At 28.5% G+C, this 27,585-nt stretch overlaps 1 protein-coding gene across 4 annotated transcripts in view; it reads right to left on the bottom strand.

Moving 5' to 3' along the window:
• The window catches only part of LOC136087477 (uncharacterized), a 122,865-nt gene that overhangs the window by 65,156 nt on the left and 30,124 nt on the right, over positions 1–27,585 (bottom strand). For all 4 annotated transcript variants that reach the window (XM_065810314.1, XM_065810316.1, XM_065810313.1 and 1 more), the window contains 4 exons: positions 27,126–27,225; positions 9,206–9,350; positions 3,482–3,524; positions 3,207–3,372 (listed from right to left, as the gene is read on the bottom strand). In XM_065810314.1, the coding sequence (XP_065666386.1) occupies positions 3,207–3,372; positions 3,482–3,524; positions 9,206–9,350; positions 27,126–27,225 (454 nt within the window). The remainder of the gene's footprint in view (positions 1–3,206; positions 3,373–3,481; positions 3,525–9,205; positions 9,351–27,125; positions 27,226–27,585) is intronic.

Consider the following 27,585-nt stretch of genomic DNA (forward strand, 5'->3'; position numbering starts at 1 on the left):
ATTATCATACATCTTACAACAACCTTAAAGCTGACTAGTACTCTTTCTGTGACTTTTTTTGTGATGACCCTTGGGTAGAAATTTTTTGTCTTCCTGCGGACAAATGTGCTTTTTGCATTAATTCTCAGATTCAGACTATATGGACTTACCTCACGTTTTGCTCTTACAATTTCCAATTAAAACCATTACTTCCATATCTATTAGCTTAACAATTTTCAAGAATACAGACGTCTGTTTACTATTAGTAGAAATCATTTTAGAAATGTTTTGTCTAACAACGACAACAATCTAACAACAAAAGACCGCTATTCTCAGGTCATGATATCTTGTATTTCATCAAAAAAATTGGCTCTTGTGACTTCTGGAGAAACTAAAATGTATCATTACTCAGGGCAAATCTGTTATATCACCTCTCTTGTATAGTTCAGACTTTGTCACCTCATCTAAGGGCAAAGCTGAGTTGTTTGCTAAGAACTTTCCACCAGTATCATCTCTTGATTACACTAGTTGCGTTCTTCATATTGCCGAAAAACAGGTTGGTCCATTGCTTAACATTTGTATCACTTCAGCTTTTAGTCCATTGCCTCATTTAGTTCATTGGTCCATTGCTTGACATTTGTATCACTTCAGCTTTTAGTCCATTGCTTCATTTAGTTCGTTTCATTTGTATCAATTCAGTTTCTAAAGTGATTTCCTACTTAGACTTTTCTACAGCTTTTGGCCGAGACAACATAGTTGTAATAATCTTGCAGAAGTGTTCTCTGAAGCTGTCACCTAACTTTCAAAAAATGTTTAAAAAGTGCTTATAAGAGTCTTGTTTTCCAGCATGCTGGAAAGCAGCACCTATTATCCCTATTTTCAAAAATTCTGGAGAGCGATCTGACTCATCTAACTACCATCCCATTAGTCTTCTTTCTATCATAAGCAATGAGTTTAAATCTTTATTTAACAAACACTTAATCTCACATCTTGAATTCAATAACTAACTTGCTGATCATTAATATGAATTTTGATCTTCGCGTTCTACAGCTAATTTGTTAACAATAATAACCAATAGGTTGTATCATGCATTAGATAGAGGTGGAGAAGTTAAGGCTATCGCTCTTGAAATTTATAAAGCTTTTAATAAAATTAGTCATGCTGATATTCTCCATAAGCTTTCATCTTAAGGTTTATCAGGTACTATCTTTAAGATTATTGAATCCTTTCTTTCCAATCGTAGTGTAAAAATTGTCCTCGATGGTTAACACTGTTCTTTATTATCCTGCAACTTCAGGAGTTCCTAAAGGTTCAATCCTTGGCCCTATACTCTTTTTAATTTAAAGAATGGTTGTACAGGTACTCTAACATCTAAGATGACATTGTTTGCTGATAATACTACCATTTATTCTTGTCGTGATAAGAAGCTAACACTCTCTGATTGCTTAAAGGGGGCATTTGAGATTAAAAAGGATCTCTCTTCTGCTACAGCATGGGGCTCATAAAAGCTGGTTAACTTTAATTCAGATAAAACCTAATTTTTCTAGCCAATGATTATCGCATTAATTTAGATCTTCCTATATTTACAAACAGTAATGTACTTGATGAGTCATCTACCCTTTATCTTCTAGAATTAACTCTTACTTCCGATGTTTCTTTGAAACTATATATCAAATCCATTGCAAAATTAGCATCTGCTAAGGTTGCATCTTTCTATCGCGCTAAACAGTTTCTTAATCCAGAATTTATTCCTTATCTATATAAATTTCAAACCCATCTTTGTATGGAATACTGTTGCCATATCTGAGACAAATCATTTAATGAAGCTCTTTCTCTTTTAGACAAGATGCAAAAACGCATTTTAAACATAGTTGGACCTGCTTTTGCTGCAAACCTCCCACCATGTATATATATATATATATATATATATATATATATATATATATATATATATATATATATATGTATATATATATATATATATATATATATATATATATATATATATATATATATATATCCCATAAAAGGTCCACTTTCTGGTAGCTTGTTTTTAAATTTCTTTTATTGACCTGAAAGAATTCAACAACTTTAAGAAGTTTCACTTTTAGTAATTGATAGACTGCTCGCCAACCAAAAACTTCAGTTGATGAAGCAGCCATTCCTTGTAGCAGTAGGCTACACGATAGTCGATGTAGTAACACGCAGCACTTGCTTTGCAGTAAAAAAAAAAACAACCTTTAGAATTATTTAAATTTAAAAAACAAAAAATAAACATTCTGTGTGTTATATATATATATATATATATATATATTAAACATTCTGTTAAAACAAAATGTTATTTTAACAAAATGTTAAAACAACATTCAATTTAATAACTAGTCATGATAACAAAACTTTAATGAGTTTTTATATAACAGCAATTTCGGAAGCAAAAGAAAATGCGAATGATAATTTGCATCAGTAAATGTCTTATTCCATTATTATTTGCTGTTAATAATCGACACTCTTGACCAGTAATGGTTACTAAACATGTATCAAACATTACCTACAGATATTTCATCATTTTTTTACTATCATTTGAATATAAAGTAAAATGCATTTTAATGTCTTGTACCTGATAAATGTAAGAAATCTTAAACAACACTTGGCTAGGTAACACGCTGAACTTCTCACAATAATAGACAAAAAAAATATAAGAAAAAAAAAGATGAGAATAAGCTGCAAGAATGCCATCAAAAGTACACTTTTTAGCAATCCATATTGAAATGTTTTGTGTGCCACAAATGTATTACAGCTTATAATATATGTTAAATAACTTGCACATATTTTGAAAAATCAATCCATTAAAAACAATTGAGGGCTTTGGTGACAATATGCAGGTGTTGTCAATTAGTCATTGCTCATACCTTAAGTCAGTATTAAGCAACTGCTTTTCGCAAATGACCCCAGACCATTTTAGTTGTTATTTAATTTAAAAAGAAAAATTTAGAGTCTGAAATTGGAGTCCATCATGTTTGAACTTGGGGTACTGAATAAACACTGAAAATCCGCAATCACGCCTAAAACTGCATTTCAATTTCTGTAAAACTATAACTTGTTTGTTATAATAGTATTAATATACTTTAAACAAAAAATATATCTTTTTTGCTATATCTTTAAAGAGAATCTAGTACTTCTTTTTTAATTTAAAAAGGGATTTTAAATTACTCATAAATAAAATTTACCATCTGCATTTCCAGACTTCTCAAGTTCTTTAGTAGCTTTTTCAATACCCCCATGAGACTCCACAAATTCATAAATAAACTTAGATGTTTCCTCATCTTCAAGCTGCTTCTCAGTTACACCAATTGTATCAAATAATTTTCTCCATTGTGGGTCAATATTATTAATCTAAATTAATGACATATTTTGACTAAATGCAATTTTAAAAATGAAATGAACAGATTATAAAAATATCTAATCATTATCAAAAATGTTACAAAAAATAATTAAAGCATACCTCAAAGCCTCCTCTAGGGTCCCAAACAACATGTCCAACATGTCTAAACATAAATGTTGCTTAAACTTTAAAATTACAAAACATCTTTTTGTTTTATCATATACTTTTATAATTAAATTGTATAAATTGTTTTTACAACATTATTATAGCCAGGGATGCAAAGTATTGGAAGTTTATAAAGATTTTGGGGTCTGGGTCTGTGATCTGGAACTACTGTGGTTTGAAATTTTCTTTAAACCATTAAAACTGCTTTAAAGCTGCAGATAAACATTATATGACATAGAATAAAATTCTACAAATTCTACAATTTGAAAGCATTGGCTGCTTTTGTCATATACTACACTTAATGGTACGATACTCAATATATGAGCAGAGTGGCGTCAAAATAATGCTGACAAGGTAATTACGTTTAACTTTAAATATGTGTAAAGTGGTAATATTTTAAAAAAAATCAGTATAATTTTATTTAATCTAATTCTATAAAAAATTTGTTTTTAAAGCTATATTTACTCTATTTTAATTTCATTTCAAAACTATTTAATTCAACTTCTTAACTTTTATAATCACCTTGTAAATCAAAAGTTGTTGATAATTTTCGAACTTAAGTTTAACTTAAGGTTAAGAAAGCTGGTGAAAAAGTTGCAAAAACAAAAGGCAAAAGCAATATTCACCAAGTACCAGAGCTTTATCAATCAAGTATCATGGCATTAGTCTTACCTAATGCCATGATACTTGATTGTGAAACAAGATGGGGAAGCACATTTTTAATGTTGGATCGTGTAATGCAACAAAAACTAGCTATAAAACTTGCTGAAAATGACATTGAATTAGAAATTTTCTCGGAATCAAAGGTAAATAATAACGATTAAAAAACCAGAGTTTTATAGTTTATATTTACATCAATTTTGATCTCATTTATTTAGTTGACTCCAAATGACTGGGATCTTCTTCCTAAAGTTTTATCGATGGTTGGTTCAATTAATAATGCAAGCAAAGGATCAGAAAGTGAAATTGCCCTAATTTCAGTTATCATCCTTTTGACCAAAAAAACTCAAGATTGAGCTTAATATTATAACTCAAGGAGGAATTGGAATCATGAAAGAAGTTTTACTTGAACAAATAGCACAATAAGTATAGTACTTTTTTTCTATTAATAAATTAGTAATTATAGTGAGATTTAAAGTAACTTTGAACTTAAAAAATATTTAATTGTTAGGATTTTATTATAACATTACTTTGAGTTGGATACTTAATTGAGTAACGAATTTTTGTTAAGTTATCTTGAGAGAAAAGGAAATTGTTTAAGTTAGCCAAATATTGAAGAAAATAAACTATTGACAGTAGCTACATTACTTGATCCAAGATACAAAACTGCAGGTTTTCAAAACAAATTTTATCCTAAAAAGCACATAAAAGGTTGTTGTGCCTTATGATTAGTCAACTTAAAACTGATATTCAAGCAGAATTGACAACTATACTATAAATCTAGAATCAACTACTGAACAGGTAAATTTATAAGTCAATATATATAGTCTATTAAACCATATTGATTAATTACAAACATAAAAAAATATAAAATAAATGAAGTTTAATTCAAGTTTAAAAATAAATTCGTAAAAATTTTTCATAAAAAAGATTAAGGAGTACATAGTAAACCTGAAACTGAATACATTTCAAATAGTTTATATGGATTTTTTTATGCAATTTAAAATTTGAATATTTTAAGGTTTGCGTATTGTCATCAATTAAATCAATGAGGAAACAGTTCTAGTCGACGACAAGTCAGATAATGAAGAAAGTGATAGATTTTATCTAAACGCAACCGCAACTGCTACAATTGAGCTTCAGAAGTATTCAAAAATGAAGCGAATAGATTTTTCGAAAGATCCATTAGTATATTGGAGTCTCATGAAAAGCAAGTTGCCAACACTAGCAAATTTGACAAAAGTGTATTTATGTTCACCCCTCAGTTCAATAACAAGTGAGAGGGAGTTCAAGGTTTCAAAGTTAATACAAAAAGATCGGATCAGACTTACAACAAAGAATGTTGAAACACTTCTTTTTTTTAAATATAATTTATTGGCTCTTTCTTATTCAACTTCTTTATGTGGAGTTCCTCAAGACTTCATACCACTCAATTCATAATTCTACGATGTTTTGGACACTGAATCATCATCTAATCAACTACTCCTACACCAAGCAGAATAAAAACAAAATTGCGGTCAACTTGGTGACCTAAATATGAGTATCAACAAACAAGACTGCTAACATATGCAAGCAATTGACTTGTGAAGGCATTGACTCAAACGTGATTCTTTTATTAGGATTTTGTTAAGATTTTATTTTTGTTAGGATTTTTAATTTATTTTTTAGGATTTATTAAGTTTTTTTTTTAATTCATTTTTTTTACAATGTTTAAAAATTATTGCAATTAACTTTTAGTTGCATTTAATTTAATTGCAATTTGAGATAAATACAGCTGTTAAAAATGGCATTTAAAATCATTATAGTTTAGTTCAATAATTCAAGCTTTTGTTTTTACATTACTTTTATTAATTATAATTTATAAATTATAAAATGGTGTTTTTGTAACATGGTTTTATTATCACTAGTTAGCAGTTATGCAAGTATTTTTAAACCAAATTTGATTAATTTGTACACTAGGGTTATGGCTTTTTTTTAAATCCATGCTCCTGTACTGTAGTTTGATGAGGTTTTACCTTAAAAGCATGAAACGAATTATTATTTCCATATCTATTGAAAAATGTTCACCCCGCCATTGAAAAATTGATTTTGACATAAATGCTACTATGTATTCAAATGCATTTAGAATGTCATAGTCATGTAATACAATAAATTTTCAATCCAAAAATGACTCAGACCGTTGACCTTGCTCTTGTTTGTTGCATAGAAGGAATAAAAGGAGCAATTTTTCTTTATTTTTGCATGACAAACACATTTCCTTAATTACTTTGCACATTGATTATTTCTGGGGATCAGGGGCCGTATTCTCATCTCTCCGTTAAGCTTAACGGAGCGTTAGTCAAAAATTTATTTTAAATTACATTAATAAAAACTCCATGTCAATCAGCTATTTACGAGTTAACAATCAAAGAGGCAATCAAGCTGAAAAAAGAAATTATTGAAAAGTTGCATATGGAAAGTTAATCCTTACACTTTGATGGCAAGCACATCAACGGAATCGATTATCAAGTGGTCATCCTTAAAAATGAAGACAAATTAAATTGGATATCTAGGGCTTGGTAGAAGGAAATAAACTATTGCTCAAGGACTTTCCAAAGTCCTCGATGAATTTTATTTATGGAATTTAATACAGATGATTGTTACAGATACCATCAGCGTTAAGAATGGAAAAAAAAAAATTGTGTTGTTGTAATATTGCAACGAATGTTCACAGAGAAACGCATCAACAAACCTCAGTTTATCAGCTATCAACACCATGTATTAGATAGAATCCTCCGTTTGATGATGGATGAAGAACTTGGATGTAAAACACAATCGCTGAATATCGAATATCTATTTGTATCTCAACTGTTAAAGGAGTACGAACAACTGAAAAAACAGCTTTATACCAGAATAGAAGTAGTTTTTTGAAACATCAGGCTGGAGAGATATGAAATTTTTATGTCATCTCACTCGAGTGTTCCGATTTTTTGATGAAAAGGGACATTTTTCATTGATCAGGTTTCAGATATTACCCAACATTTGCAATGCAAGGTGGGATTCCAGAGCTATACAAATGATCCTGGCCATCATTTTAATTCCTTCAAAGAGGACAGTTCTGCAGAGTGTCGTTTTATGATGTCAATTTATATTGTATGGCTGGGCAGACCATTGGTTTACAGACCAACTGTACAACAAAAACAACTTTAATAACTTGCCTGAAGTACTGAATCCATATAAAAAGACTTTAAGCTCTTTGAAAATCATTGGAAGCGAGAGCCATTTATACTACAGGGGCCGTATTCTCATCTCTCCGTTAAGCTTAACGGAGCTTCTGTCTGAAATTTCATTACAATATTTCGAAGTAAAGAAATGACGAAAATTTATATAAATTTGTTAAAATAAAAATTATACCAAAATAAAACATTTATGTTTAAAAAAATATAATTTTGAATAAATTTTTTATTAATGTAATTTAAAATAAATTTTTGACTAACGCTCCGTTAAGCTTAACGGAGAGATGAGAATACGGCCCCTGATCCCCAGAAATAATCAATGTGCAAAGTAATTAAGGAAATGTGTTTGTCATGCAAAAATAAAGAAAAATTGCTCCTTTTATTCCTTCTATGCAACAAACAAGAGCAAGGTCAACGGTCTGAGTCATTTTTGGATTGAAAATTTATTGTATTACATGACTATGACATTCTAAATGCATTTGAATACATAGTAGCACTTATGTCAAAATCAATTTTTCAATGGCGGGGTGAACATTTTTCAATAGATATGGAAATAATAATTCGTTTCATGCTTTTAAGGTAAAACCTCATCAAACTACAGTACAGGAGCATGGATTTAAAAAAAAGCCATAACCCTAGTGTACAAATTAATCAAATTTGGTTTAAAAATACTTGCATAACTGCTAACTAGTGATAATAAAACCATGTTACAAAAACACCATTTTAAAATTTATAAATTATAATTAATAAAAGTAATGTAAAAACAAAAGCTTGAATTATTGAACTAAACTATAATGATTTTAAATGCCATTTTTAACAGCTGTATTTATCTCAAATTGCAATTAAATTAAATGCAACTAAAAGTTAATTGCAATAATTTTTAAACATTGTAAAAAAAATGAATAAAAAAAAAACTTAATAAATCCTAAAAAATAAATTAAAAATCCTAACAAAAATAAAATCTTAACAAAATCCTAATAAAAGAATCACGTTTGAGTCTCAATAAATCATATTGATTTTAAATGACACTCTTTAGCAGCTATATTAATTTCAAATACCAATAAAATTAATTGCTACTAAAAATTAATTGGAATAACTTTTATAACTGTTGCATTAAAACTATAATGAAAATCATAGTAAATAAAATTTTAAAATTATTGATAATAACTTTAATTAATTTACTAGTTAAAGAGAAACTAAAACAAAATTAAGTTATTTTATACTGATGGCCCTTTGAAGTTATTTTACATTGTATGCACCATAATATTAACAAAGCCCTAATATAAAATCTATTTGCACACCTGCATAATGACTTCAGAAAAATAATTATTATTTTACAGCAATAACAAAAATAAGAGCAATATTTTACAGCATATAGATGTGTTTTAGGAATAAGAATAACATTGTAATGCATCTACAGCGCGTTTAAAAAAAAAAATGTGTTAAGTGCTAATAAAAATTGATAGGATATCTGATTTCAACAACGGTCTAAACAGATTTCAGTAGCTGAAGTCAAAAAAAAATTAAAAATCGTAATAAAACTTAATAAAAACAGTAAAAAAAATACCCAAACAAAACTAAAAAAAAAATTAAAAATATTAATAAAATTAAAGTCTTAATAAAATCTCAATAAAAGTTTGATCTCAATAAATCATATTGAGATTAAAACTCTTAAATAAAAACATATTAGGTTTACCAAGGTATTTCTGGGGAATCTTTTGTAGTATACAGTGTAGTATACCTTATGCATCATGATTATGTATGATTAAATGCTTAAGAACACCATTTTTAAAAATATAATTACCTAAAGTCAGATGGAGTACTAATATCTTCTTTTGATAGTTTTTCTTTTTTTTTACCAGGTTTCTCTTTCTTTTTCAAATCATTTGAGGATGGCGAAAGACTTATTCTTGGTGCTACCGATGTAGTAGCTACACTTTGTGTGTTATCTGAGAAAAGAATTTAGTTATACTCAAACCATAACACCACTGCAGCTTAAATTATAAATTCTTTAACTCTACAAAAATAAAAAACTATAGAGATATAACGCAAACATAAAATATGTAACAACTTTGTATATATAAATACACACATCAAGCCTTCTCTGGAGAGGCGCGTGGTTGCACGCTATAAATGACTACGCATACAATATATTTTTTTTACAAGATGACCACAATTTTTTGCATATTTTGATAATTCGCACATTAAAGTAATGCTCTGAAAAAACTAAACTAACTTAAAGAGAAAATTAAAAATAAACTGAAAAAAGAAACAAACTTAACCAGTGATAAAATAAAGAATAAACCAGAGAAAATAAAAGCATAAAACATATTTTTTTTTTTATGATCATCTCACTAGTTCAAATCTAATAATTAATTTAATTTATAAGTGTCTCAATAGTTAAAAGTTAATAATTTTTACGTTAAAAATTTTTTAACGGTAAGTTTTTATATTTTTTTCTTCATGTTTTTATTTTCATAGTAGACATTAAAAAAAATCAAAGTTTCAAAATTTTTTTAATTCTTCTTTTAATAGTTTTTTTTTACCAAATGATGAGCAATTTGAAAATGTAGAGAAAGTTGTCGCAAAATAAAAGTAGTTCACATGTTTCGACAATTTAATATATAATTACCTATGTGGAATTAATGGAAATATTTGGAATTAACCTGATTTGCATATCAGGAGTAATCTTATTTTTTTTTGCCAATACAGGCTGTCAAGCAACAACTTTATAATTAAATAAAAAAAATGACAATATTTTGACGGGGAAAATGGTAAAAAATTAAAAAAAATAACAAATTTCCTTGAAAAAATGAAAAGTTCAACAACTATTTTTTAAAATAAAACAAATCAGAAGTTATCAAAAATGTCTAAACTAATATAAAATAAATTAATATCAAAACACCAAAAAAACATGTAACACCAAATAATATTCGAAAAAATTAAACAAGAAGTTCACAACAATTTTTTTTTTAATACTTCTTTAATTTTTTGAAACGAATAATTAAAATATCAATTTCACTTTTTTGTTTTGAAACAATATTTACTCGACTTTTTTTGTTCATTTCTATGTGCTTAAGATTTTTTTTGCACTGTTCATCATTTCATAGGCAACTTTCATATCTATCATGTCTTCTTTAATGATGGTAATTTGCGTGGACTTGGTCGCTTCATCTAGCATTCTCTGGGCAAGTTGAAACTCTAGATCTGCATTTTTCTCATCATTTTTAAGATTTTTTCCCTTTGATCTTTTTAGGTTTTTGTCTTTTTTATTCAACTTTTTCAAGTATTCCTTTGTACTGTTTTTCTTTGTCAACAAGTTCTTGCTTATGAATATCATTTATTCTTTTTTCTTCTTCTTCCTCACCTTTTCTTTTTTTTATATATTCTGTGAGCATTTTGCACTGCTTGAACAACATCTTTAGAGAGAGCATCATTATTATATGCTTCATTGCATCTTCTTGCGTATTCCTTTAATATTTTCAAAGCCATTAACGTTTCATTATTTATTTTTACTCGCTCAGCTGTCATTGTATTTTTATTATCTGATAAACTACGCTCTGCACTAGCGTTTTCATTCTGAATAGTTAAACAGCTCTTAACAACTTTACTGAGATATAGATACTTAGTTTTTCCATATTCATGATCACTTTTAAAAACTTTAGTCCAGTAAGAGTCAACTCTCTTTAATTTTTCAGAATCTAAATACCAGAATTTTGAGATATTAGCTGCTTGATACAGTTTCCATTCATCTTTCAGAAACAATACCTAATCAAAAATAAAGATAAAATTCTTATGAAAAAATTGTTATTTAAACCTAAAGGAAAACTGAATTAACCAACAATAGTACATCTTATTGTTGGTTAATTCAGTCAATCATGACGATACATCTTATTATCATAAACAAATCTTAAGAAACTTTAATATGCATAAAGAAAAGATGTAATAAATGCAAATAAAATTACTAAAGTACATTTAAAAAAGCAAACCAAAACTGCAATAAAATTTAAAAAATTTACCTCTCTTTCCTTTATAACATGTGGCATCAAAATTGCTAATCGCCCTATGGCTTTGTTAATATTAGGACCATCAGCTGAAATATTAAAAAGTCGATCCCATGGTATATAAAATCTTTCACTATGTCGTAAATCTGCAAGCATTTTTTTAACATATGCTGTTGCTCTGCCAAAGAATAATGATGTTAAATACTTTGTAACGACTTGGTTTTCTTCTTCTGACCGAAAACGACATAAGAGATCCATTTATTTTTTTTTGGCTGTGCTGTAGTTGTTTCATCAAACATTAAAGTAAAAGCACCTTGACATTTTGATTTACTAGAACACAGGCGTATCTCCAACAAAATTCCAAGACTATCTTGGAATATATATGATGCTTTTTGTCTACTCATACTAAAATCTTGACATACTGTACTATCTGGAAACACTCATTAAAATAATAATGATGTATTATCACAATGTCTTAAGGCAAGATCATTTTCAGCTACTTTAAACAGCCACATAGTTTCTGCAGCTGAAATTTTATCATTTATTGAATACTCAAACTGTACTACTTTCTCTTCCCCAAGAGGGTTTTTATTTGAACCCACATGTAAACGATGGGCTGTTTTTGAAAATCTTATATCAGAAACTAATTTATGTTTAGGTTTTTCAGAATGCTAATAAAGTGCTCGAAAACCAACTTAACTGTATTTCAAATCATTGAAACATAGTTCACAGACTGCATAATTAGCGGTTTTTTTATTAGCCCATAGTTGAATTATAACTTGAATTTTATCAAGTTTTTCCAGCCAAACCTCATTTCATTTAACCATTATGAATTTGACCTATATATTGATTAATATAGAACTCTCTACTGATTAATATACTTAAAAAAACAAATAGATACAAGTAACTTTACAAATATTGAAAATTTTATTTAAAGTTTAGTTCTCAATTCAGTTAAATTCAGTAAAAGCAATAAAAACAATTTAAAAATTACAATATTTAAATACTAAAATAACTTATGAAAAAAAGATTGTAAGAGAATATTTATTGTAAAATTTATTGAAATTATTAAAAATAATTCAAATTACAAAAAATAAACTAAAATTAAAACATACCCTAATTAAATCCATATACTAGAAAAAAATGAAAAAATGACAAAAACTCAGAAAAAAAAGAAAAAAAGAAATAACTAAAAAAGACCCAGAAAAAAATTAAAAAAATGACGACTTGACAGCATGGCGATACTAACTCTTTCTACTGTTAGCTACAAATTGGAGGTTTAATACTAGATTTTTCTTTCTGATGGGTAAGTTGCTTCTTGAACAGCTAAAAGTCTTTTACCTGCCCTATTATAGAATCAGTTTTATGCCATGGTCAGGGTGCGATACTGAAATATTTCTTTATATTAAAGGTGCTTTAAGAAATTCTTTTGCTTTTAAATACAGGTTTTGTAGCTAATTGCCGAGATTTTACCAGGCCTATGGAGTAGAGTTAGGGAATTTATAATTTAAGCAACCATTTCAGGAAAAAATGCTTACTTTTTCAGACGGTGTTATGGTTTTTTTGATTTTTTGATTTTTTAGATTATCATTTACTGAAATGTATATTTTTAGTATGCTATACTAAATTTAGGTTAATTCACAGGCTGTTAATTTTATTTATTATTTTTACTATCTTTAATAAAAATCTTTTAAAATTAAAAATTTAAAAGTATGTAAAATTTACTCCCTTCCCAAAATAAAGAGGATTTCACATGTTAATCATCTCCCCCCCCCCATCTTCTTAACATCGTCATAACTTTCGAACACTAAAAGATTATTGAATGAAATTAAAAATGTCAATGAATTTAAATTTAGTATAATATGGTAAAAATAAATATGTTATTACCTAATTGACCTCAAATTCGGGGAAACATATTTTTTGAGGTATTTTTCTTCCCAGGCTACAATTACTGTAATTTTTTGCAACACAATCCTTTTTCTTTTTTTTTTTTAGGTGCCCCAAGAAGTCCTAACGATCTTATCACAGAGCACCGCGGAAGTGGATTTAACCAGGAAGTTCACACTTCCTTCCTTACCGTGACGCGAAAATTTTTCCAGTGCTCGTTTCCTGCTTTTGAAGAAAGCGCTCTAACCATCGCACCACGGCCGCACTCTCATTTGACATAAGCATGAACATACTAAGGTTTGGAGTTTGCACAATGTCTGAAAGTGTTATATCTGAAACATGGAAAAACCTATATTAAAACATATATAGTTTTCATTCATTATTTTTGTTTTTCATAACTGCATTTATAATAAAGTCAGTTTTATCTAGAGAACAGAGTTCTTTTTTTTACAATAGCTTATTTTTCCAGCCCAATGGTGTTCAGCCAAAATAGGTTTTTGTTGCTCTGTGAGTCTTAAATATTTTTCATGTAATTCATGGGTTTGATATGTTGCACCATTTAAGTTGTTTTAGTTGCATCATTTAAATTGATTAAATTCATTTTAATTTATCTTAAAAAACATTTATTAGTTTTTACATATTTTGAAATTAGGGGTACTACTAAACTATACCATTTAGGCTACTCTATCTATAATATATACTTTTTTAATGTTTATATAATTTTTTTTTTTCTTTGTATTCTAAACAAATACAAATACAAAGCATTTGTAAACAAATGCATTGCATTTAAATGTTTCTCTATGGAGAGGCGTTATTAGACAAGGTTTTCGACATATGTATTTCGACATATGTATATATATTTATAAATATATATATATATATACTTATATATGCTTCTGTATATCAGATCTTTATATATCTATTTATACAAGAATTTTTACATTACACTATGCTATTTACATTAAGCTAAAACCATTTTTGTTTGGTAATATTCAATACTCTTGGGATTGAATTAAGGCAAAAAAATCTAGTAGCAAAAGTTTTGTAAATTTTTTAACTACCCCCATTCTCCTGTCTGCCGCTTTGAAGTTAGGGGATTGCATTAGTACAAAATAGTATCTTTTGTATGTAATTTTGTAATTGCTATTTTTTTAACATAATTTTTTTCATATTTAAATAATATCTCATAATATTCTTTCGTTGGGCCTAAAATAGCTTAAGTTACTACTATAATACATAGTTTTTGATAATTTACAGTATTTAATACTGCTATGATATTGCTTTTAGTAATTATTTTTACTTGACATCAGGGTCTTGAAGAGCGCCAATGGTGCCTGTGTCATTGGGTCGAAAATGGAGAACGTCGCCCCTATTCAAACCAAAAAATTACAAAAGTTAAAGTTTTGTGAATGCAGCAGTTATCTATTTCTGTGTTACTAATAATTCTCTGGATTGAAAATTGGTTCATTAATCAAAAACTGACATATGAATCAAAATATTAGTTTCATAACCAATAAAAAAAAGTTAATCAACAAAATCTTCAAGAAAGGTAAGTAAAGCACCAAAAAATGAATTTTTCAAGCTTTCCCCAAATATCAATAACATTAAAATTGTTCACATTTTTAGCAAAATCTTCTTCAATCAAAACAATCAAAAGATCAGTAACGCAATCCCAGCCTAAGGTCAGATGGAGAAAGATTTCACAATCTTCAGTTTACTTAACAATCATTCACCCTCAGCAACTGACACATAAATAGTGTTTAAAATCTGGAGCTGTTCAATCAAACATCGTCATTGATGATAATGGCTACAAATTGTAAAAGACAACTAACAGGGTTAACAGCGTTAAGTGTTATGTACCAAGTTGTAATTAGCAATTCAAAAGATGATAAACATTTTTTTAAGGCTTGGCTGAACTGTTTACAGCGCAGTGATCAGTAATAACTTAAAATTTGGCCAAAACTAATTTTGTCAAAAATATTTATTCAAAATTGCTGAAAATTTAATCTAAGATGTAAAAAAGGTAGATAATAAAAGAAGACTCAAAATATTTAAAAAATGGGTAAATATGAACAGGGGGAGCAAATTTTATTGGGGCTGATGTATGTATATATCCAATGGATGTATATAGATAGGACTTTAAACTATTAGAAGTCAGCAAAAAAACATTCACACAAAGTCTTACTATAAAACAAAGAAACAAGGTTGGCAAGTTTTTGCTGACCACAAACACTTTTAGCTCAGCAGTTAGATTGGTATGTATGTTTGTTTGTATGGCCCAATATTTTCAGCCCAGTCAACATGGATTACTGTAGATTCAGAATCAATATTCAGGAAAACTACAATTCCTTGAAAATGATGGTTGGTTTTTATTTACAAATGCGTTTTTAACGAATTTATCAAGTATCACTGATATGACTGGATAAGTACTATTAAAGTAGACTTCTTAGAAATCTTTATTTAACTTTTAGTCTTGTTAAAAAGTTCTTTCGTTTATAGATTAAATGGTTTGAATAGGTTAAGTTTTATAATTTATTTTTAAAAAATTCTCAATTGAGTAAATAAAACTAAAAATTTGAATAGTTTTTTAAAAATTATTTAACGCTCTATACTTTATGCTTTTTTTCAAAATTTTATTAACAAAATTCTTTTAGTGGTCATATAAAGTTATCAAGTTTGTTTAAATTTTTTTTATCTCCAAGTATTAAATTTTCAATAAAATTAAATTTTCAATAAGACCCTTTTTTTAATGTTTTGTCTTAAAGATAATAAATAAAGAACTTTTTTACCTTTAAGACGGTCAAAAATATGGAATAACAAATAAACATTTTTTGCTTTTTTATTTATTATTATTGCAAAGTACGTAATACTTATTAAAGCGATTTTTTATTTTAAATGCGTTATGTTTTTTATTATTTTTGTTTATGTAAAGTAAAACTCAACACAATGTTTGGTTTTAGGAAATTAATAATAATAATATTTTGCACAGGCTTTATTTTGCCAGTGTAAACAGACTTACATAGGAGTGGAGGCAGGTCGGGTGGTTGCCCGTCATTCCTGCCGTTTATATGCATGTGTATATATATATATATATATATATATATATATATATATATATATATATATATATATATACATATATATATATATATATATATACAGCATATATATATATACACACACAACATATATATATATATAAATACACACACACATATATATAATAATGTATATATACACAAATATATGCATTTATATATGTATATATCTCTCTCTCTCTCACTCTTTATATATATATCTATATGTATATATATATATATATATATATATATATATATATATATATATATATACTAATAAATATATATATATATATATATATATATATATATATATATATATATATATATATATATATATATATATATATATATATATGTGTGTGTGTATTAGTGATGTGCGAAATTCGAAACTTCGATTGCGAATTTGAAACTGACTTTTCGTTGTGTTTCGAATCGAACTTTTTTTTTAGTTTCGAACAATTCGAATTTTTGAAGTATAGTATTTTTGTTTCGAAGCGAACCCAAAGTTAATCGAATTTTATCGTTTAAAAGTGAAAGAAAAAAGTTATACAGTTCCACAATGGCGTATAGTAACGATGGTAATTGTCGAAGTATTGTCTGGGAATTTTTTAGTAGAAAAAAAACAAATGGCAATAGAATTATAGGCATTTGCAAAATAGGAACATGCAAGTTACCTGTTCAGTGTCCAACTGGAGCAACAACAGGTCTTTATGCTCACTTACGTGCTGCTCATCCGAAAGCGCATAAAGAGTGTGTAGCGAGAAATGAAGAGAATCGTAAAAGAAAACTTGCAGAACAAGAACTGAAAAATGAAAGTAAGAAGCAAAGTAAAGTTGATGATCTTTTTAATAAGAAAGCACATTGGTCGTCAAGTCATCTAAATGCCATCGCTATAACGAATTCGGTTGGTCGCATGCTTGCTCTAGACATGTTGCCATACAACTTTGTAGAAGGCAGAGGATTCAAAGAACTGATGAAATTAATGGAACCACAATATCTGGTGCCCGGCAGAACTACGTTTTCAAGATCAGTTGTACCTGAGTTATATTGTAGTGTAAAATAGAAAACCGCTAATGAAATATATCGAGATTTTGAAGATATTCCTTCATATTCATTCACGACTGACCTGTGGACTTCGAGGGCGCAAGATCCATTTATTTATTTCTGTCTGTCATATGTAAGTCCTGAATTTGAGCTAAAGACATTTGCATTAGAAAACAAACCGTTTCCAGGAGAACATACCGGCGAAAGCATTCTTGAATCTTTAGACAAGACTATTGATAATTGGGAGCTTCCTCGGACTGTTACAATTTATGCGTTGCGTAATAATGGCAGTAATATGAAAAGCGCCATGAATCTCTCACAATCATTTTATGATCTTTCTTGTTTTGATCACACTTTACAATTAACCATCAATGATGCCGCGAGTAAAGTTGATGGAATGCAGACTGTCCTTCCAAAAGCCGTCGTATTGTGTCACATTATCACCATAGCTGCCAGGCTACACAGAATTTGCACAGAGAGCAGAAGCCATTAGGAAAGGTAGAACGAGAACTGATAACCAATGTTGCTACTAGGTGGAACTCGGATTACTTTATGCTGAAGAGATTATGCGAAGAGAAAGATGCTATATCTGCAGAGCTAGCAATAAGTGAAAAAGTTGATAACTTGACTAATGCAGACTGGAAGCTTGCTGAAGGCTATCACACAATTCTTGCTCCATTTGAACAAGCAAGTAGAGAATTATGTGGCAAGAACTACCCAACGTTGTCTATGAAAAATACAGCTTTGCATGGCTTAAATCAGCAATTGCAACGATTCATCAATGATCCTTCACATAAGGGTCGTGGTGTACATATTGCTCGAAAATTAAAGTTAAAACTAGACCGACGACTTCCGCAATTCATATCAGCTTTGCCTGATGCAGCATGTACATTTCTTGATCCACGCTACCAATCCATCTTCTTCTCTGAACAACAGCAAGCTACTGTTGTAGACAGTCTTCATCAGTACTCTAAGGAATTCCGATCTCGTGGCGGTACTGGTGTTGGTGGAGGTGGACATTGTGCTTTGAGCGATCATGACACGAACTTAATTCAAGGTACATTTCAATTACGTTTTATGTTACGTGATTAACACAGATTAAGACTTGATGGTAATGGTAATGGCCTGCAGTTCAGATTTAACTTTCAGATTTACTGCATTGTGGTTTAATTACAGATGAATAATAAAACAATAATGCATAGGTTTTCATTTCTGTTTGCTATTTTAGTTCTATTTATATTATATAATACATTGTAGGAACATCTGCTAGTGCTAGTGCTCCTGCTGCAGGTTTTGGAAGTGCTGGTCCTGGTTCAGGTCCTGGTCGGACATCAGCTGCAGCCTCCGAGCCAAGTAGTTTATGGGATGACTTCGAAAGCATGCTTACAACGCAACTGCGAATAGGATGCTGCCAGTTGATGATGCAGCTTCTGTGCAAGAAGAGGTCAGAATGTATATGATTGAACCTCCTATTGGAAGGAACACCAATGTACTTGATTGGTGGAAAGTTAATTATCACCGTCTGCCGAAACTTTCAAGAATAGCGAGGGCACTATTGGCTATTCTAGCAACTTCTGTAAATTCGGAGAGATTGAACTCGACGTCTGGTAACATTGTTACAAGAAGGCGATGTAATCTACTCTCTGAGCATGTGGCTAAACTAAGTTTTATTCACGAAAATTTGTAGTATAGCCCATAGCAGTAGCGTACCGAAGCCAGACTGCCCTGCCCAGTCAGTACAGTACACTGTAGATTAAGGTATCGGACTTTCAGGAACAATTGCCTATGCATGTACTACTACTTTACATAACTGTATAGCATTTGCATTCATTATAGCATTGTAATTTTACTTGTATTGTATTATCTGTTAAACTATAAATGTAAATATAATACTAGTCCTAGTCTTTATTCTATGCACTGCATTGCAAGTAATTGATTTGATTTTTTTTAACTTGAATTATTACACATTGTAATTGTATTGTATGATACTCTCATTTGATTTCATTCACTTTTATTTGACTCTTGAGTCTAGTCTGTGTTGCTTAGTATTTTGTTTACATGTATATATATATATATATATATATATATATATATATATATATATATATATATATATATATATATATATATATATATATATGTATATAAATATATATATATATATATATATATATATATATATATATATGCGTGTGTGTGTGTGTGTATATATATAACCCCTAACTGGTTGTCAGAAAGTTTTGCCGTATTTTGTTGATAAAAAGTAAAAACTAAAGTGCAAGACCGGAATTTTTTTTTTTATTACTTGATAGACTACCTGCCCCAATCAAACCCTCAGTCAATGTAGCAACACTCCCTTGCGAGTCAGGCTATTTGTCAGTCGATGTAGCAGCACTTTGTTGCCAGTCAGGCTATAAGATAGTCAATGTAGCAACACTCCATGCATGATTTACAGTAAAAAAAAACAAAAATAAAAACATTTTATTAAAAAAAAATTAAAAATAAAAACATTTTATTAAAGAAATTAAAAATAAAAACATTGTTTATATTATTAAAAACATTCAGAATGTTTTAAAAACATTCAGAATGTTTTTAAAAACCTTCTGGTCAATTAAATTTGCGTTTTTGTGGGGTTTTTTAAAAACGATTAATTTGTAATTAAATTAATGGTTTTAACTTTCTGACAACATGCAAATGTTGGACGAAAGTCAAAAGTAACTAAAAGTGAAGTATTTGTTGGCATAAGTATCATTTTTTTCCTTCCGTACTCCCAAATGCAACAATTATATATATATATATATATATATATATATATATATATATATATATATATATATATATATATATATATATATATATATATATATATATATATATATATATATATATATATATATATATATATATATATATATATATATATAATGAGTGGTTACTAAAAATCCGGACATACTTTCAAGGGTCATTACTTTTTTACAAAAATGAGGTCTCGAGTCCTTAATACAAGGGAGGGGGTGATAAAAGGAGGGGGAGAGGGGAATTTTAGTCTAAATCTAATAAACAGAGAAAGGGGGGTTTAAAAATAGGGAGGGGGGGGGGAAATAAATAGTTTTGGGGTTTTTAAGGTAGAGATTAAATAAAAATATCATTGAATTGAGTTTTTAGTTATTTATTTTGATTAAATTTGTCTTCAACCAGTCTGTTTCTTCAAATTCGACCAACTCGAAGACGAGTTAACCCAAAAAGTAAAAAGACTAGGTTAAGGTCAACTTTTTCTGACAAAGCTTTATTATGGTTTGTAGTTGCTTCACGTTTTTTGCTTGCCAGTTACCCTAATACACTTTGCCTTTCAAAATAGCCCAAAAGTCTTTGATTGGTAGAGCTTGCGGATTATCATTTTTTTTGACAAAGTTGATGTTATGAGTCTTATAGTAGTTGGTCACAGTTTTGGCATAATATGATGAGGCTAGGTTCGGCCAAAATACATAATTACCATTGGCCTGATGAACATTGATAAACGGCACTAATCTTTTCTTAAGACAATCCATTTTTTAAATGGCTTTATTGATTGCAAGATTGCTGGGGACGAAAAATGACTTGGAAATACCTTTGTCAGATGCGGCCAGCCAGGTGAACAGCTTTGGTTCACACCTGCACTTTTCGCAAAATTTAATACTCAGCTGAGTCTTGTCTCTGTCGCTTGAGTAGAAGGTGCTGTTTTTATTTATTTTTGAGTGCGACAGCGTGAAGTAAGTAAGTAAGAATCATTGTCAAGGATGACGATTTTCCATGAGAATTGCAATAAAGACAATCAATGATGGTCTCAATTCGCTCAATCTGGCTCTCTTGTTGATCAGGTATACCCTGTTTTGATGTCTGTGTACTTGGCATGAGTTTTAATAATATGTGAATGACTGCATCCAAATTTTCAACTGGCTTACCTCATCGAAACTTGGTCACTGTGGTCAATTATGGTTCTCAAGTGCTTGATCACCTTGGAAATCATGATTTTAACCACACGACCACTTCCTTGCACTCTTTTGTGTCCAAAATCATTCTCAGGACGTTTGGTTATATCATAGATAGTGCTTGGAATTTGTTCAGCATTGAAGTTATCTACTGTGAACTTTTTACCTTGGAATTTATTGTTCTAATAGAACTCGTAAATCCGTTTTCTTATCTCTTCATGCTTGGACATCATTATTATCTTAATTTTTATTAGTTATCTAAAAACAAGTAAGTTAACTTAAAGAGAATTAAATAAGCTTTAAAATGGATATAAGAATGAAAAATAAAAGTTTAGCTAATGACATTTAAAAGTCAGTTTAAAATAGTCCGGATTTTCAGTAACCACCCATTCTCTAATTTAACTACTAATGAAATTGTTTCAGAAAACTTTTTTTTTTTTAAAGGAAACTTAATAACTTCTGTTTATGATTACTTCATTTTGTATTTATTCAAATTTGCACCACAAAGTTACAAATTACACTACAGAAATCTTAAAAACTAAAATAAATAAAAATAGAAATCTGTCTTATTAAAAATTGACTGGGATAATGTTATAAAAACAATGATACTAACTCTTGTTTCCATTTAAAAAAAAAACTAATATTAAAAGTTTTAACCATTTTTTTTACCAAAATCCTTAATACCTGTAAACTTTAGATATTATACCTGTAAATTTTAGATAATATACCTGTAAACTTTAGATAATACCCTATAAACTTTAGATAATATACCTGTAAACTTTAGATATTATACCTGTAAATTTTAAATAATATACCTGTAAACTTTACATAATACCCTATAAACTTTAGATAATATACCTGTAAACTTTAGATAATATACCTGTAAATTTTAGATAATATACCTGTAAATTTTAGATAATGTACCTGTAAACTATTATATTTTGTTTATTATCTAAACTATTATATTTTGACATCCTATTTAATTTTTAATTAAATTGAATAATTATGGAAAAATAATAGAATAAAACAGTAATTTTTTTCTTTAAAAAGAAATATTTTGCTTACTTAACTCACACATAGAAGAGTCAAAAAGAAATTTTATTGAAATTTTCTCTGACTATTCTGGAAAAATGCCAGATATCTGGAAACATTTTTTATGAAAAAGATCGATATGAAAGTGTGTATGCAAATTATGCGGAAACAAAAATAAAATGTGGCATCACTTTGATTGACATGGAATAAAAAGTCTGAAATTCTGAAGATAAAATTAGTTTCAAAAATCTCTTCAACAAAAATGGAACCCAAAGATTTATCTTTTTTTCAGGAGTCAATAGGAAATGATCTCTCCAAAACGGCAGCTCTGAATGGATTTAATTTTAATGGTTAACAAAAAGAATATTTATCCAGTTAGCAATTTATGCGGTCAGCAATTTATCTGGTCAGCAATGGCAGGAATAAGTTATGATTTAAAAAAGCCACAATCAAGTGATTTAGTTAAAAGAAAAAACTTATTCTGCAAGTGTCAAAAATGAACTAAAAGACTAACTAAGTTCATTGTTTTTGAGTGGGAAATATTTTTCCATTACACTAGATAAAAATATTTCCTTGAAGGACTAAGTAGATTTCTGAATATTAACGTTCACTAAAAAAGCAAATATTGAAATTTTGGACAAATAATTGCTTTCAAGAATTGACAAATTTCGTACAAAAACATTGATTGCACAAAAAAATTGATCACACAAAAACAAAATGATTGCCTTCAAGAACTTGGCAAATTTTGCACAAAAGTATTGGAATCTTGGTGATGGAAAGTAGTAAAATTTGCAAAGGCATAAAAAATTTTTTTTTTTTTTGAGAAATGGATCTTACTTCTGCTACATCTTGAAAAGGATCTTACTTCTGCTACAACATGGGGCGCTCAGTGGCTGGTGAACTTTAACTCAGATAAAACTTAATTTTTTTTAGCCAATCGTTATCGCAATAATTTAGATCTTCCTATATTTATGAACGGTGATGTACTCGATGAGTCACCTACTCTTCATCTTCTAGGATTAACTCTTACTTCTTTTTTGCAACTGATTTGATATATGGTTTCCAATCTTTCTTGGAAACCATATATCAAATCAGTTGCAAAATTAGCATCTGCTAAGGTTGCATCTCATTATCGAGCTTGTCACTTTCTTACTTAGGATTCTATTCTCTATCTCTATAAATCTCAAATCCGGCCTTGTATGGAATATTGTTGCCATATCTGGGGCGGATCTTCTAATGATGCCCTTTCTCTTTTAGACAAGGTGCAAAAACGTGTTGTAAACATAGTTGGACCTGCTCTTGCAGCCAACCTCCAACCATTATCACATCGTCGTAATGTTGCTTCTCTTTCTCTTTTCTACAAATACTATAATGGGCACTGCTCTAAGAGCTAGCATCTCTTGTAGCATCTATTAAAATTAATTTTCGTGTTACTCGTCATTCAATTAAGTTTCATCCGTTTTCTGTGACTGTTCCTAAGTGCTCCAAACACGCTTATTGGTCTAGTTTTTTTCCTCGAACATCAGCTCTTTGGATTTCGCTTCCTTCATCTTGCTTTCCTGACTCATATAATTTGCAATCTTTTAAGTCGTCTGTCAATCGTTATCTTGCTCTACAATCTTCATCTTTTCTTTTTCAGTAACTTTCAACTTTAATTAGTGGCTGCTTGCAGCCTTGTTGGAAGCGAAGATGTTTAAAAATATATATATATATATATATATATATATATATATTTGTATATATATATATATATTTATATATATTTATATATATATATATTTATATATATATATATATATATATATGTATATATATATATATATATATATATATATATATATATATATATATATATATATATATATATATATATATATATATATATATATACACATATAGAAATATATACATGTACATAAATTGAATAAAAACTGCTTCCCAACTAAATAAGTAATATGGATTGTCTATTTCTTTTTTCCCCTATCTTACAGGGACTAAAAAAACTTTCATTATGTGTTTATTTCCGTAGTCCTACAGAAACGTTAAACATTAAATTATTATTGCAAACATTAAATGAGTTATAAAAATTTAATCATAAAAAATTTAGATTAAAAAAAAAATTCTAATTTAGTTCAAAGTTAAAAAAAAAAAAATATTTAAGCATATACTTAAACTTATGGAAAGGTCATTCAACTTATTAAACCAAATTTTTTTATAACAGTGTTTAGCTAAATTGAATAAAACAAAAAGTAATTTTTATTTTATGCAACTAAAGTTTAGAACACAGTGTGCACAGTGTGACGGTTACAGACTAAAGGGTGGCTAAATTTATTCTCTTAATTTATTCCATCTTAGAAGAACTAATTAATTCATTATTTAAATTTAAGGTAATTTTTTTATAACATAAGATCAATGAATAAAAACTTTTAAAATTAGATTAATGAATAAAAACTTTGAAGGTTTTGAACATTTTTAATACTCTAAAATCTTTTTGACCTTATATGTATCTTTTTGATGTTATATGTATGAAACTTTGGAAGATGCAAAACAGTTTTAGTCAGAAAATTCTTTGTTACAATTTATCATCATATAAAATAATAAGTTTACCACGTGTTAGAAGCAAGGGAGGCGGCATTACAGTCTGTATTCTTGACAAGTTTGTATTTAAAGCAAAAAAGACTTTCTGCAAAGCAAATAAAAATATTAAAACTTTGTATATAGAAATTCTAATTAAAACTGGCAATCAAAAGTTTCTTAATCACCACTCATCAAAAAGGTTTAACTTTGATTCAATTGCCTAACGAATAAACAAACAATATTCTAATGTGTCATTTATATTATAAGCACTGAGGCTTAAAATCGGCCTAGGAATTTTACATTTGTCCGGCCCACATCAAAGAAAAAGAAAGTATAGAATCATTTGAGACATTTATTAGCTGCTGATTGAATCAGTTTTTTTTTTTATCACGTAATTTTTCAGCTCCTCCCTTTCTTATCTGCATTCACTCATTTTGAAAATTTTGACCGAGCTGATTTAGGCCGGCCCACCAGCCCAAATTCACACCAACCCACCGGGAATTCTTCCTGTACTCCCTGGAGTAAGTCCGCCGCTTATAATAAGCTAAAAGTAGAATTCCATTTATTCACGGAAAAGCATCAACACATCAAAATTGAATTCAGCAAATTTTGCAATCTCACAAAATGAAATCTGTTACAAAAATTCTGCATGTTTGTGTTTATAGTTTTTTATGAAAATATGTGATCTGTCATAGATGAACAAAATTGGTTCAATCATATTCAATTTAAAGATGATTAATTGAAATAAAATTTCAATTGCAATTTTAATCACAAAAAACTTTTTTGTGAACCCTACACATACGATTTCGCCTCTGACAATTGTGTTGCATGGAAAGGTATAAAATAGTTTAAAAAACATTTGCAACTGTTAATACATTTGACTTCAACATGTCCTGGGACTAGTGAAGAAAACCTGAAACTAAAGCATATTCAAACATTAAAAAGATTCCAAAGAAGTCTACTTTAACAGAACTTATCCAGCACATATCAGCAATGCTTAATAAATTTGTTAAACACGCATATGTAAAGAAAAAACAACCATTAATTTACCAGAAATTGTATTTTCAAAGAATATTGATTCTAAAACTGCAGTTGACTGAGCTGAAAAAGCTAAAATGAACCGCAAGCAGCACATTTTGATCAAAACTAAATTTCAATCATGAACATTGCTATTTGGGACATTGAGTTAAAAATATTTGCTTTAGTTTCTGATTCAACTGATCATACAAAGTCTTAAGTTATACTGTGCATTGACATAATCCCTTTATTCCTAATCAAAGAAGTACACATGTCCAGTGACAATGCCACTTCTCATTTTCAAAATTTCTTTAAAAATTTCTTTAAATTGACTTTAAAATTTACATAAATTAAAAATTGCTTTAAAAATTTCAGAACAATAATTTTGTAAAACTATGCTATTTTCACCTGGCTATAAAACATTTAAAACATGATACTAGTTGCACCTTTTGATTTGCCAATGAACATTTGCATCACAGAACTAATAGTTTTTTTTTCTGTAAAATAAATGCAAATTAAAAAACTTCATTATATGTTGCTTTTTTTATGATTGCCAAATGAACAAAGTACAACAATGAAATCAAACTACTCAAGCCAGGATTAATTAAGTGTAACAAACAAAATGCTGAGTTATAGGAAAACATTTATTGGAGAAAATCTCTCCGCATGATATGTCACTGAACTATGGGAATAGCCATATATGTATACACATAGCAAATGTTAAACAATTGTTTTAAGTGTTTACATTGGGTGCAGTTCCCATTTTTGTTTTTCAAATTTTTAAATTAGTCTATTTAGATTAAAAGTTTTCCTGCGAAAGGTTACTGTAAACAAAACCTAAAACAATATACTGGTGCAATCAAGTCAATGATTATTCTTCTGTTTTTAGAACAACACTAAACGCTAGAAGTGTAATACATCTTGTAAACATTTAATAGCCATAACACTAGAGTCGAAGTGTTTGGAATCCTTTAAAATTATTGCTTCTCTACAAAAATTAATATTTTACAAAATATTTGCGTAAAAAAATAAAAACTGAAAAAATCTTTTCTATGTTGACAACTTATAGAATAACACTTTAAATTAATATAACTTATAAAAACTTTTTTAACCTGTATTTCGTTGCTCTTGTACTCTGAGTTTTTCTTCTGTTTTTTGACAAAAACGATTGGCCTCTTGTGTATTAGTAAAATTTTGGCCAGCAACAAAATTCTAAATTAAATCTTAAAATAAATAACTTAATTGATAAAGATATATAAAGACTTCAAATTACGACATATACTGTTTTACTGATTTTTCAAAAATAATTTAACATAAAATTCTATTGAAGTATATATTAAATAAAAAATATTAGTAAAAAAATACTTAATAATGAATAAATCATTAGAAAATTTCTCAAATATATTGAAATTTTAACATTTAAATTATTTTTTTGAAAAATTTAATACAAAAATTATCATTTAATTTAAAAACTCAATGCATAAGATAAAATCTGAAAAAAATTTTCTTAGTTATTTAACTCAGTTTATGAAATGTTTAAGTAAAAAAAAAAGTAATTTAAAAAAAACTTTT

The sequence above is a fragment of the Hydra vulgaris genome, chromosome 11 (assembly GCF_038396675.1).
Source record: "Hydra vulgaris chromosome 11, alternate assembly HydraT2T_AEP".
In the NCBI taxonomy this organism is placed as follows: Eukaryota; Metazoa; Cnidaria; class Hydrozoa; order Anthoathecata; family Hydridae; genus Hydra; species Hydra vulgaris.